This window comes from Eurytemora carolleeae, unplaced genomic scaffold (genome assembly GCF_000591075.1).
Source record: "Eurytemora carolleeae unplaced genomic scaffold, Eaff_2.0 scaffold623, whole genome shotgun sequence".
Classification (NCBI taxonomy): Eukaryota; Metazoa; Arthropoda; class Copepoda; order Calanoida; family Temoridae; genus Eurytemora; species Eurytemora carolleeae.
The window spans coordinates 94,365-108,041 of record NW_019397006.1 but is presented as its reverse complement, the minus strand read 5'-3'; the positions used below and the strand labels follow the sequence as shown (position 1 = coordinate 108,041).

The window sequence follows — 13,677 nt, the reverse complement described above, 5'->3', positions numbered from 1 at the left end:
AACCCCTTCCTTACATTACAATATTATTTCTGAAAAAATATCCATCAGACGATTTGGATTAAATTTACTAAATATTAGTTTAAGTCACTAGATCCTGCGTAGTATAGTGCGTAGCTGGGGTATACAATACATATTAGCAAACAGTGCAGGTTCTTGATTTTCTAGGTGACCTGAACAAATGCATGATAGATAAATCTATATAGAAATTAGAAAGGATTATTATACTAAAGTTGAAGTCATGTCCTGTGGTGATAATTAACCAGGGAGTAAGGAATAGAAGGGAGATATAACTGACGCGGTTCGCCCTACCATATGATTATACATGCTTTGCAGACGGGTACTCCATTTGAATAAGAAATATTTGTCCGATGTACAATTACCGGGTAAACAATAACCTTTTCTGAATATTTCATGTACAAATGAAGTACCCGTCTGCAAAGCATGTTTAATCTTATGGTAGAGCGAACCGGGTCAGTTATATCTCCCTTCTATTCCTTACTCCCTGTAATTAACGTATCATCCATTTTGAAATCTTACTCAAATCTCGTTTGTTAATCGTAAACAATTTTCCCCAACACAGAAAGCACCTAATTTGTGTTTTTATGTTCATGGTTGGCTCATATACTGGGGGTTGCAAGTTCTTTAAACACGTGATCGGAAACGATCGTAAGAATAACTAAAATCTAGGAAACCGCAACTTGAGCAAAAATTAAGAATTTGTCGTCGTAAAAATCGAGATAAAGCGTTGTAGAATGTAGATTAGCGCTATTTCAAACAAAATTTTTAACCTCGTTAGACGCTAAATATAGAGAATAGAGCTTTCTGAATAGAGAATTAAAATGATTCCGACCTTCAAGAAAAATTTGGGTTTCTTTAAATTAAGAAATTGCTTACGGAGTGTCGGGATAAAAGCTTGGTGAATGTGAACGTGTTGATAGGTCTAGCGACAGCCTAGCTCAGGTTCTGGCAGGGAGATTGTATTTGACGTAGGGGACCTCGACATCCTCCCCCTCGGTATCATTACAGCAGAGCTCCAGGACCAGGGCTCGGACATGAGGATCTATCTCCTTCTTACTCACGCTCTTCACAACCTCGCTCATGGGCATCAGCATTCTCTCCTCTCTTTTAGCTGAAAATTAACAAATATTGAGTATTAGAAAATTTATGATTCTAATAAAATAGCAGTTTAAGGATAACATTTAAGAGCTTAATTGATGCAATAAGGCGACCCCGGGAGCCCAGACCTGACTTGCACTAGAAAAAATCAAGAGTGGGCATTTCTTTTCTTCCGAATTTCTAACTTGCTTTTTGTAAGATGAGCATAAAATATGCCATTCACTAATAAAAAAAATACATAATTTTAATGGAATTCTTTTCCCACTAACAAATAATGTGTTGTATTGACTTAAACTCGTAAAAAATTGTCTAACCTTTCTGCATGAAGAAGGAGTAGAGCATTGTGACTCCTTGGCTAAGCATTGTGATCTCAAGCTTGTGTTCCGTCTCAAAGTGTTCCATGAACTCCTTCATGGTCATCTCGGTGCCGTCCTCCTTCACGGAGTTGATCTCGAACCTAACGGAGAGGAGTTGATTGAAAATAAATCTACAATTTCCTTTTTTCAATTTTGAGGAAATTTATCACACCTAATATTTCCATTACTACTTCACTACATTCGGTGTGAAAATACTTTCATTTTGATCTTAAACTAGAAAAAATCAAAATACCGGCAACAACTTTTTTTCGCTTAATACCCATTACAATAATATAGATAATTAAAATAATTTATTTATTTCTGGATGAAGCTAATTGAGACCCAAGTTTTTTTTCGCCGTTGTATCAGTTAAATACACTCTACCATAGTTAATGATCTAATTAGACCTTTACCATTGACATATGCAATCGATCATTTCCAAAATAAAAAAGATTTACTAACCTGTCCCAAAGAGTCCATTCTGTCTCGTAATACTTGTTCTTTGGTGCCTGGATGGGTTCGGAGAAAGCAAAAAATGGAAGAGCGAGATTAGCGAACCCGTTCTTGTACATCTCTATGTTGGTGTGCCCCTGCAGCAACTTGTACAGCTCCAGGGTGACCAGCCCAGCAACTAGGGAGGTGGTGGTTGCAATTGCTGGGATAATACGTCCAGCAATCCCCTGCAGCAAATATATTTACATTGTTTAAATATTTATTTATCTTAACCACACAACATTCGTATTCATGATTGCAGTAATTAGGGAGTGCAAATATAATTTTAAGCAACCCTTCATTTATATAGTAACATGTGTAATTATCAAAGGTACCCCTAAAGGTAACCATACGATTAGGTTATCCTTTTTTCTGGCGGAAAATTGATTTTCTTTATTAAGAATAAAATTCGTAAGAAGTTACTTAAAAACCCTTCTTCATGGCTACTCCATAATTAAAGTCACTTGAAGTTACGTTTACATTCTCTTTCCAGTGAATTTCTAAACCAATGTTTAGAGAAGTGCTTAGGGTCCGGATCCGGATCCGTTGGATCCGCAAAAATATGCGGATACACGGATCCGGATCCGAGGGGTAAAAAATCAACCAAAAATTGCAAAAAAAACCTTTTTACTCCTAAAACCTAAATCTGAACTTTTGAAAAAAAGAAATTATAAAAATTTCCTCATTTCTGAATGGTCCATTTAGTTTTAGGATTAAAATAAGCGAAAAAAATGAAACAAAATATTTGAAAATTATTTTTTGTTAAAAAATTCAGTAAATCTTAAAGAAATGACCTGGATCCGGATCCGGATTTGGATCCGGATCCATTTTATTCCAGTGCTGATCCAGGATCTAGATCCGCATCAAAATTAAATGGATCCTAAGCGCTGGTTTAGAGAGCACCCAAGTCCAATCTGTCATTCTTTGTTACAATTCCTCTTGCAATTATCCTGATTAGCAGATTTGAAAGTGTTGTTGTACTTGCCTTAGATTTGAGCCTGTCTGCAGGTGGAATTGAATAGTTCTCTGCTCTTAGATTGCTAGTTGCTGAAAAATAAAGTTTTAAAAAAATAGTAAACAAAAAATACAAAACTTTATAACAAGTAAAATACACTACTGCTAAGAAGTACAAACTTAGTGGTTTTCTTCATTATCGGTCCGTAGACGGGACACTAACTATCCTAGATCTTTTAATGTTGAATAAAGATTCTGACAAATAACGTTTCAAAGAAATGTACGATTCTGCCTAAAAAACAAACATTTTTTCAACACTTTAACAAGTTATCTTACCGACGATAAAATCAATATGACCGTTAGTATCATCGTCCTTCTCAAACTCTAGCGGCGTAATCCTCAACTTCTGTTTCCTGAACTCCTCAGGAGCCGGAATATCACCAAGCAGACTAAACAATTACAAAGTTAATGTTTGTGATAGCACTCAGACAATATGACTCAACTCGACGATGTAAGTTAAATTCCGAGTTTATAAAGGGAATTCAAGAGATGACTAGGAAGGGTGACTGAAGGCAATATAGGCAGGGACCATAAATTTAAAAATTGGCATGTTTTCATTTGAATTAGCATTTGATTATCAAAATTGGCGTTTTTTTGGTTAAAATTGGTTATAATTATTTACAACTATATAACAGGAAAATTCAAAGAATTTTACTTTACTAAGGGTAGTCGGCAATATTGGTCAAGGGAACCCGTTGAAGTAACTTTCTTCATCTTTTAAAAATAAAAATGCGCGATTTTTTTCACAAACACTTCGCATTTGAAGGAATCATAGATCCGTTGGAGGAATCATAGATAGGTAATGTTGGTCAAAAGGCAATCAAATCAAGAAATTCTTCAGTCAGTTGTGTCATAACACTAAACCCAAATTTGATTACGGAGAACAGGGAATTCAAAGAAAACTCACTTCTCCACCGTGTTACTGTCAGATCCAGCCTCTGATTGAGCCTGAGCCTCTGCATCTGTCACAGCAATCTTAACTCCTGATACAATCATAATATTTATCCGCCGATTTGTGTTGGCTTAAAGCTACCATCATCATATCATTGTCACATGAGCTTTCTCAAATATCAACTTTTTCTATTGCAAAAAATGTAACAAACATAAATTGATAAATTTCAACTATTAGAAGCCAGGAGAATATGCTCTACATTTCCATCATAATGTCATGTTCAAGTAATAAAGCACAAATATCAAGTTTATCAATTGCATAAAATGATTTCTAAAAATCGTCTCGTGTTAATGAGAAAAAATTGGTATTTAACGACCTATCCATTAAGCTCCATACCTGATTTTGGCACGAAGACGGGAACATTCACAGACTTTAGGATTTCTGCAAATTCCACCCTATCTTTGTTCTTAGTGATACCGTAGACATCTGCTAGAAGCCAGGCACCTGCCTCCACAAAGTCCATGTGTGTCTTGTTCAAGGGATCAAAGATCAAGGGTTTAGGACACTTCTTAGGTCCGGACCAGAAGGGACTTCCAGAGGAGGTGATCTAATAAAAAATATGAATAAAAATTCATATTTGCTTCTGCTACTTAATAATTTATGAAGGATCTGTGCGATCTGTCTTCTTTAATACCTGATCTGGAGGGAAGTTATGAAGAACTGTCCCTTTAATACCTGATCTGGAGGGAAGTTATGAAGAACTGTCCCTTTAATACCTGATCTGGAGGGAAGTTATGAAGAACTGTCCCTTTAATACCTGATCTGGAGGGAAGTTGTGAAGAACTGTTCCTCTAATACCTGATTTGGAGGGAAGTTATGAAGAACTGTCCCTTTAATACTTGATATGAAGGGAAGTTATGAAGAACTGTCCCTTTAATACCTGATCTGAAGGGAAGTTGTGAAGAACTGTCCCTTTAATACCTGATCTGGAGGGAAGTTATGAAGAACTGTCCCTTAAATACCTGATCTGGAGGGTAGTTATGAAGAACTGTCCCTTTAATACCTGATCTGGAGGGAAGTTATGAATAACTGTCCCTTAAATACCTGATCTGGAGGGAAGTTATGAAGAACTGTCCCTTTAATACCTGATCTGGAGGGAAGTTATGAAGAAGCTGTGCAATCTGATTATGGAAAAGCTCCTGCCAAGTAAGACGAGCCCATGCAACACAATCCTGAATAATTTTACATTCTTAAGAAAAAATATGTCAATTTTATTGTGATCAAATTTGGAATATATTAAAAAAGTTGAACGAAAATCACTTTTTGTAAGAGCTTAAGCTGAATCGAGTGTTTTTCTTCATTACTTAAAAATTCTCAGTTGAGTAGATCGACTTTTTAAGAGATAACTGTGGTTCCGGGCAAAGCTGGGTTTCCAATCCAGAAACCAAGAATGTCAGAGATCTTTAATTTTGAATTCCCACCTCTAAAGTTGTTGGTCGTTCTGTAACAAGTAAGCGTTTCACAGTTTCCATAGTTTCTACAGGCTGGCATCCAGGCAGCGACATTGTCTTTTCCTATAACAATATCTTAAAATAAACGATTTTTGTTTTTTATTCATTAGATATCAATCCCAGAACTGCTGTAAAACTTAAATATTTCAATTTCTTCAAGATTAGTATCGATTCTAATTCTTTTTAACTACCCTCCCCCCCCCACCTTGAAAATCCTTCTTCACCATAACGCTAGGAAGTTTTAAAAGGGTTTTAAAAGCGAACTTTAAAATGAGCCTCCATGGCAATGTCCGATTTACAACGGTACCATGAAAGGCTTTTTCTGATCAAGTTCATTTTTTTGGTTTTTGAAAACTATTTACTTTCATTTGTGTTTTTTCTTGCGTATTTCTTGCTTATAAAAAGACTGAGGAAAATATCAATATTTAAAAACTTACGGGTCAGAAAAGCTTTTGATCAAGGGTTCCTTGCAAATCGGACATTGCCATCTTTGCTTGGAGGGTCACTTGAAGTTACGTTTACAGTTCCTTAAATACGAGAAAAACAAGTTTTACCTTGAAAGAAGGATCCTCAATATACTGTGCAGCAGTGAGGGGTCCCTGTGTGAAGGTTCCCTCGAACATGTCCCTGGCCCACTGCAGGGTGTGCTCGATAGCGTTGGGGAAGTTCTTGAGTGTACAGATGGGAATACTCTTCTCCGGGGGATCCTGGGAGCTGCTGTAGGACTCGGTCAGCTTTGGTATCACAACCTGGATAAATATTATCAAAAAACTGAAAATCAATGAGTTTTCGGGAAAATACCCTATACAGAAACCTGAAGACCATCGACTAAGTTTCATAAATTATTGAATAGAAGAAAGTGGGGGGGGATATATCAACTGAAGGAAAAAAAATTAAATTAATTTTTTAAGAAGTCTGGACCAAATTTATACAAGGTTGATTAAAGCACTCGGTTGTGATTTCAAGACGGGCTGAAAATAAGTTAAGATGAGAACAATTTATATTACGCAAGTGTTTCGGATCCGGATCCGTTGGATCTGCAAGATTTTGGCTTCCTCGATCCGGATACGGATCCGTAAAAATATGCGGATCCACGGATCAGGATCCAAGGGGTAAAATATCAACCAAAAACTGCAAAAACAACTTTTTTACTCCTAAAACCCAACTCTGAACTTTGAAAAAAAAAAGAGATTATAAAAATTTCCTTATTTCTGAACGGGTCATCAAGTTTAAGAATAAAAATAGGCGAAAAAAATAAAACAAAAAAAATTGAAAATTACTGTTTGTTAAAAAGTCAGTAAATCTTAAAGAAATGACCTGGATCCGGATCCGGATCCATTTTTTTCCAGTGCGGATCCAGGATCGGGATCCGGATCCGCATCAAAATTAAATGAATCCTAAGCACTGATTACCACCAGATTCTATTTTTTTCTTATTATAAAATTTACTCGCAGACAATCTTAATTTAACGAACCTGTGTGTTTCCTTTAGTCCCAAGAGTACCGGACTCTAGAAGAGGTTTATTGTAGTAAACGCATCTACGATCCATGTATGTACGCGCTTCTATATTATCTAAAGCGTTCGCAACCCCGTCCAGCTTCTCAAAGAACTCGTCATTGAAGGTACTCTCGGTCTCAGGCCCGACACGGAGCTCCATGGCGGTGTACTTGGCGTCGGGGTTCATAACCGACACTGCCTCTACTGCACATTTGGACTTGGGTTGCTGAATGTTATGATCTCGGAACAGGAACTGTCGGTTCAAGTTAGACCTGTAAAATATAAATTCAATTAGCATAATTCATAATTCATTAGTTAAAGGGTTAACTGACGTTAAAGATTAATGATGGAACCCTTTCAACATTTTTTCAAAGTACTCTTTCCTAAATTGACAAAATTACAAATGCGTGCCCTCCGGCCTCCATCTATCAAATTAAAAACTAAAATCTCCATCAATGATGCTTGGAATCAGTTACACATGGTATTAATGTTAATTGTTGAATTGAAGGCCCTTCAAAAACTCGACTAATAAACAAAATCATTGTAGCCAAAATCTTTGCAAAAATTGCCACGATTGAGTATTAGTTAAATTTGAAGGATCTTGCATCTATAGTGCAGTTTCTAATTTCAAATATTCAGGTTCGGGTTTCAAAAAATGCATATCTAATTCATTCTGCACACGTCTAGTCTGCACAGTTCCCATCGACATTATTCTGAACCTATCATTTGCTTTATAACAGAAAATGCATATGTAAAATTTCTTAATGTCGTCTTCCTTTTTCGGGAAAATATCTTATTTACATTGTGGATCCTTTTAGTGTGCTATGAAGGGGGGGGGGATATTTTTATAAATTGATCGGTAAAGTAATGCTTTTACCCAAAAAAATTATTATTCCCTCTGAAAATCATTTAAATTTCAAAACTCAGCGAAAAAAAACCCATCAAAAATGTTGGTGCTTTCCTTAATTCCTTAATAAAAGGGGGAAAAACAATTTTTCAAGAAAATATACAGTATACACTATACACCCCTGCGTTGAAGGGAGGCATCCAAAGGTAAAAAAGCTCGAAATTTAAAACTACAATTTCTCTAGAATTTGAGAGAAAAAACGTGTTGAGGACGTACCGTTCAATGAGATCCATGTCAGTGACAGAAACCATTCCTCCCTCACCACAACCGAGTCCTATCAGAGCAAAGTTCTTGAGAAGCTCGCAACCTATAGCTCCAGATCCAACCAGGAAATATTTCTTCCGACCTAGCTCAGCCTGGAACTCAGATCCAAACACAGCGATTTGGCCGTCGTATCTAAACAATAGAAATATCAATTACGATTTTCAAGATTTATTTTCAAAAAAGATATTATAATATAGTCATAGTTCAGACTTAATTCACAAAAATGATTATGTATAGTGTCTCACAAATTAAAATTTTCATCAACTCAATATTTTTCTTAAAAAGTCGAACTGCTTTAAAAAACGCGTTTTTGAACAATTTGTCAAGAACCCATCATTATGGAGAAAAATAATCCGTTCAAAAAACTTTTACTGTAAATGATAAATGTCAAAATATTTGTTTTACAACAAAATCTACCTTGATCCTTGAGGTTTGCAAGCCTCCTCGGTCAGCTTTGATTTATCCTCGGGTAAGCACTCCAGAGCATCAAAATACAACCATTGATAGATAGGAGAGAACTTACCACTGGTTGCTTTCATCACCTCCTGTGCTACAATACCTCCCACAGCACAACACATTGGGTTCAGATCTCCAGCACAGATTTTAGCAAACTGGAGAAAATACTCCTCGTTGGTCACCTTCTCAGGGAACTGCTCCTTGGCCATGGCAAGGAACGTGTCTGCATCTGAGGAGCTCCATGGAGCGGGTGATCGGCCATATTTATTTATGTAACTAAATAAAGATAAATTTTACGCCTAATAAATTTTAGATTTTGACGAGGGTATATATTTTCTTGAAACTAATTCCTCCCTCACTATTCTACGTGGCGCACCAAAATAAATTGTTGTGAATTTAGTGTCGAGGAAAGGATAGAAAGCAACAGTTGAGTCGAAATTTTTCCTTAGATCAACTTTTTTTCCATCTCCCACTCAGTGGGGAGGGGGAGATTCTTTGAGAAATATTTCCCCTTGAATTTAGTTATAAAAAGTAATTCTAGATAATCCAGGTTTAATAATTGAAGGTTAGGCTAGATCTTTGCTTAATTATATACCCCCCTCCCAACATAAAACCTTGTATAAACCCATTAATTATTTTTCCTTTTAACAATCCATAGAAATAAACATTAAAAAGAACAAAAAATCTTACCTATGAAGAACTTGATAGCAAGCATGCAAGAACTCGGGAGCTTCGAACTTAGCGAAGTCTGTGTATACAATCTCGGGGGCAGCCAGGGAATCTTCCATGGCTTTGAACTTCAGGTTCACAGGCTTCTTCACCTAAAATTGTCAAAGATTTTCGCCAAAAATTTACAAATCAAATCATATTTCACAGGGATCCAACATATTACTTGTTAAATGTTTCTATTTTAACAACAATTGATCATTTACTTGTTAGTGAAGTGGAATAAAATTAATTTGACGCGGTAAATAGGACGTACACAAGATTAAGATAAATAAAACAAGGTTGACACATTTAATTGAACATACGAGCTGTTAGAGAAAAGTTCTGAATGCACTGTGCCNAAGGTTAGTAGAAAAGCTACATCGCCAAGGAATTAGTTGCCTGAATAGCTACTCCGACCTTAAATAAGCTACCTGAATAGCAACACCACCCCTGTATAAGTTACCAGAATAGCTACACCGCCCCTGAATTAGTTACCTGAATAGCTACTCCGACCTTAAATAAGCTACCTGAATAGCTACACCACCCCTGTATAAGTTACCAGAATAGCTACACCGCCCCTGAATTAGTTACCTGAATAGCTAATCCGACCTTAAATAAGCTACCTGAATAGCTACATTACCCCTGTATAAGTTACCAGAATAGCTACACCGTCCATAAATTAGTTACCAGAATAGCTACACCACCCCTGTATAAATAACCTGAATGGCTACACCACGCCTGTATAAATTACCTGAATAGCTACACCGCCCCTGAATAAGTAATCTAAATTGCTACACCGCCCCTAAATTACTTACCTGAATAGCTACACCGCCCCTAAATAAGTTACCTGAATAGCTACGCCGCCCCTGAAATAGTTATCTAAATAGCTACACCGCACCTGAATAAGTTACCTGAAGAGCTACACCGCCCCTGAATAAGCTACCTGAAGAGCTACACGTGCTCCGCCCTGAATTAGTTACCTAAATAGCCATACCGCCCCTGAATAAGTTGCATGAATAGCTACATCGCCCTTGAATAAGTTACCTGAATAGCTACAACGCCCCTGAATAATTTACCTGAATAGTTACATCGCCCCTGAATAAGTTACCTGAATAGCTACACCGCCCCTGACGTAGTCCGAGAATCCCGACGTGTCTCCGATAGAGAAAGTGTAAGGACCAATCACAGATACAGTAAACTCCTTGTCGTTTACCTCCTCCATACCCTGAACCTCGGTAAACCTGAACAACAATCATATGTTACATCTAATATACAAAAGGAACGGATTATTCACCTACAACTCTTATTTCCTAACCTTTTGGTAAAAATTGTGCATTTTATGATGAAATAATATAGCAAACTTGTGTAAAATTGGGGTTTGCTATGCAGTAGCACATCTCAGATTCTTTGAAACACATGTAAAGCCATAGAACAGGTCTCATAACACTGCCTATTCCTGCTGTTTTCGTCTAAAACTGTCAATTTCTATCCTTTCTTTCATATTTCAAATCATAAACTCAGCTAGATCAAGTTTGCAAAAGTTGCTAAGAAAAAATACCTTTTGTATTCTTATGTGCGGTGTTAAAGGTTAACCCCTTAAACACAAAACACCTGGGATCAAATCAAACCATTTCCCACAAATAGCTAATTCTTGCTTTCTTTGTATCTGTATATTTGTTACTTACTTGACCACATCCCCATCTTCAAAGCCGTGTCTGACTTCGTCCAAGCAGGTTACGACGCCCTTCTCCTCTCGGCCAATACTCGCCACCATCGCCGTTTTGGCCGGTTCTCCGTTCACGTCGAAGACAGTGAACTGCTCCCCGAGATCAGTGAAGACCTGGGCGTACAGACCACGAACATCGGCAACGATAAATCCGATTCCTGGCAATATTAAAAATAAATCAACTGAACCCTGTTTTTATTTTCCCTAAAAATTATCAATTTACCCCAATTCAGAGTTTAAACCTTACTTTACTTCTGAAAAAGGGGGGAGGTTGAATTTAAAAAGGGGGTGCTTTTTCAAAAAAAATACACCCCTTGCATGTACAAAACTCAACTTATCCAAAGTTCTAATAGGAAAAAATTTGTAAAGAAAAGATTCTTTGAATTGATTGATATTACCGTTCTCATGTGTAATCTTGTTGACTCTAATCTGCTCCTCTAGGCTGGAGTTGGTTAGGACCACCACACTGTGCTTCTTGATCAATTCCTCCGTCAGGTCACCAGTCTCCTACACAGGAAGGTCATCAACATTTTATCAAAATTTATGTTTCCCATTTTTTTACCTGTTAAATAAAATATTTACTTATGACGTCATGATGTATTGAATAAAGTATGGTGCAACATCATTGCTGTCAAATTTATTTAGTTGGAAATTATGAAAATATTACTTAAATTTCCCCAAATAAATGGTTAATTATTAAGTAAGTGCTGTAATATTAAAGTAAATCTACCATAAATGCAAACACGTCATCATAATTGATAAGAAAAATAGAATAAAATTTATATAAAATCACTTCAACTTAAAATTGATAAATTCAAAAAGTTCTGCGCTTAGGATCCGGATCCGTGGGATCCGCAACATTTATGCTTCCTAGAACCGGATCCGCAAAAATATGCGGATCCACGGATCCGGATCCAAGGAGTAAAATGCCAACCAAATACTGCAACAAAAAAACTTTTTGCTAACAAGACCAAATGTGAATCAAAAATATCCAGTTCTGCAGAGTTTATCAAGTTTTCGAACAAAAATAAGGGGGAAAAGAAAAATAATTTTAAAATCTTTTGTGCAACGAATCAGTAAATCTTAAGAATTGTTCATGACATGGATCCGCATCAAATTTAAAGGAATCCTAACCACAAATTATTATGCTAAGCCGATTAAATGATTTAATTTTATTTAACTTAAACGAACGAGGATCAAATAAAAGACTGATATGTGATAGTTTTATTACTCAAGGACTAAAGTCGAGTTTACTTCACTCAAATTTGTTATCATATTATCATAAACTTGCTTTTCTTACGTTCAAAATAAGAACATTTTAAATTGAGTTTTTTCAATTTATTCCTTACGGAATCTATCTAATAGCCGTAAATATGACTGAACCGATCAAACCCCAAATTTTTTGAGGCAACTCACATGACCCCAAGGAAGGGTTATGTCTGGTCGAAGTTGAAAAATTTAATCTTCACCAATTTAACCAGAAATATGCGAAAGTTTGAGAAGGAAAATGGAGACTTTCATAGTTCAAAGCTAAAATTGTTGATACGAAAGAGGGCGCGCGCTCTAAAAGACTTAAATTAATACAGCAGTCAATGAAACATTACAAAATATAAAAGATCTGCGACTAAGTCGTCACTTACCCTGTCTACGTCGACATAGATGTTTAGTTCACTAGTTTTACGGTAGCAGGCCTCTGCCCTATTCTCCCCGATATAGGCCTGGCTCAGGTAGAACTGGGTCCCGAGGTCGGAGATTGTTACATTGCTCTAAACATCAAGAAATTAAAGGTATTGTATTGTAGTTGTGTCAGGGTGGGGGGAGTTGGGAGGGGTCGCAGAATACTTAACTTAAATTACAATGAAATAATGAAATAGTAAGATAGAAAGTACATTTCTCTAGAATGGGAGGGTAAATGATATCCGAGGGTTTAAAGAAGACAAATATTTCGTAGCACTTTCATTAGCAAGTTTTTACAAAGCTTAAATCTTTTTTTTAGCGATCTCGATACCTAGACCACCCATCCCAGAGATAAGAACATTTGCCTTCTGCATCTTCTCCATTGCTTCCTTACCTAGAAAACAATAACATTGAAAACAATAACAATAATGAATGATTATCTCATTAAGACAAAAAAGTGTGTAATTTTGGGTGGAAATCAACAGATTTTTAAGAATTTGTCAATTTAACTTTCATCCCATAACCGGTAGAGTTTCATTCGTACCCGCATTGCGCATAAAGACTAGAATTGTTTGAGAAATGATATTTTTGCCCAGAAATAAATCGAGTTCTGTTGAAAAGAAGCAAATAAACAAATAAAAATTCGTTGATATATGACGAGGTTAAATTCGAATATCAGGGCATTGCGACACCAACAGTCGGCCTGATCCCAATAGCTGTTGCCCATAAAGTCGCTGATGGGTGAAGAAATAATATAGATTTCATGGCTCTAAGAGAAGATAATCAAAGAATACTAATATCTAAGTGTACTGCAGCCTCACAGAAGAACTTAAACAAACACGATATGCTTCTTAGAAAGAGGTTTTTTCATGCAGTACACTTACTTTTTTTAAAATCAGGTGGTAGTTGTCCTGAACAACCTAGTTAGGCCACACTTACCGAGAACAAAGAGTTGTCGGGAGTAGAGTCCTTCGTCAATAGTTTGACCATTTTTAGCTCCGTTCCCATTAGAGGAGCCGTTGGAAACCCCGTTCTGAGCCATCTTGCCTGAATTTAAATTC

At 36.5% G+C, this 13,677-nt stretch overlaps 1 protein-coding gene and 1 long non-coding RNA gene across 2 annotated transcripts; both read right to left on the bottom strand.

Annotated features, from left to right (window-relative positions):
- Window positions 1–10: 10 nt before the first annotated feature.
- On the bottom strand, window positions 11–12,705 carry LOC111711045 (ubiquitin-like modifier-activating enzyme 1; the record flags this gene model as incomplete). Its single annotated transcript, XM_023485285.1, is given in 19 exon segments — window positions 11–170; window positions 895–1,129; window positions 1,431–1,573; window positions 1,935–2,152; window positions 2,950–3,011; window positions 3,255–3,367; window positions 3,886–3,961; window positions 4,267–4,477; window positions 5,016–5,102; window positions 5,352–5,444; window positions 5,936–6,130; window positions 6,856–7,150; window positions 8,002–8,181; window positions 8,467–8,781; window positions 9,196–9,326; window positions 10,322–10,454; window positions 10,899–11,097; window positions 11,338–11,446; window positions 12,580–12,705. Coding segments are annotated over 18 exon segments (2,859 nt in total), but the record flags the coding sequence as incomplete, so codon positions are not given.
- Window positions 12,706–12,934: 229 nt separating this feature from the next.
- Window positions 12,935–13,677, bottom strand: LOC111711049 (uncharacterized). Its single transcript, XR_002767176.1, has 2 exons — window positions 13,556–13,677; window positions 12,935–13,010 (listed from the first exon to the last, which is right to left on the bottom strand). It is a non-coding gene; the product is annotated as an uncharacterized LOC111711049 (long non-coding RNA).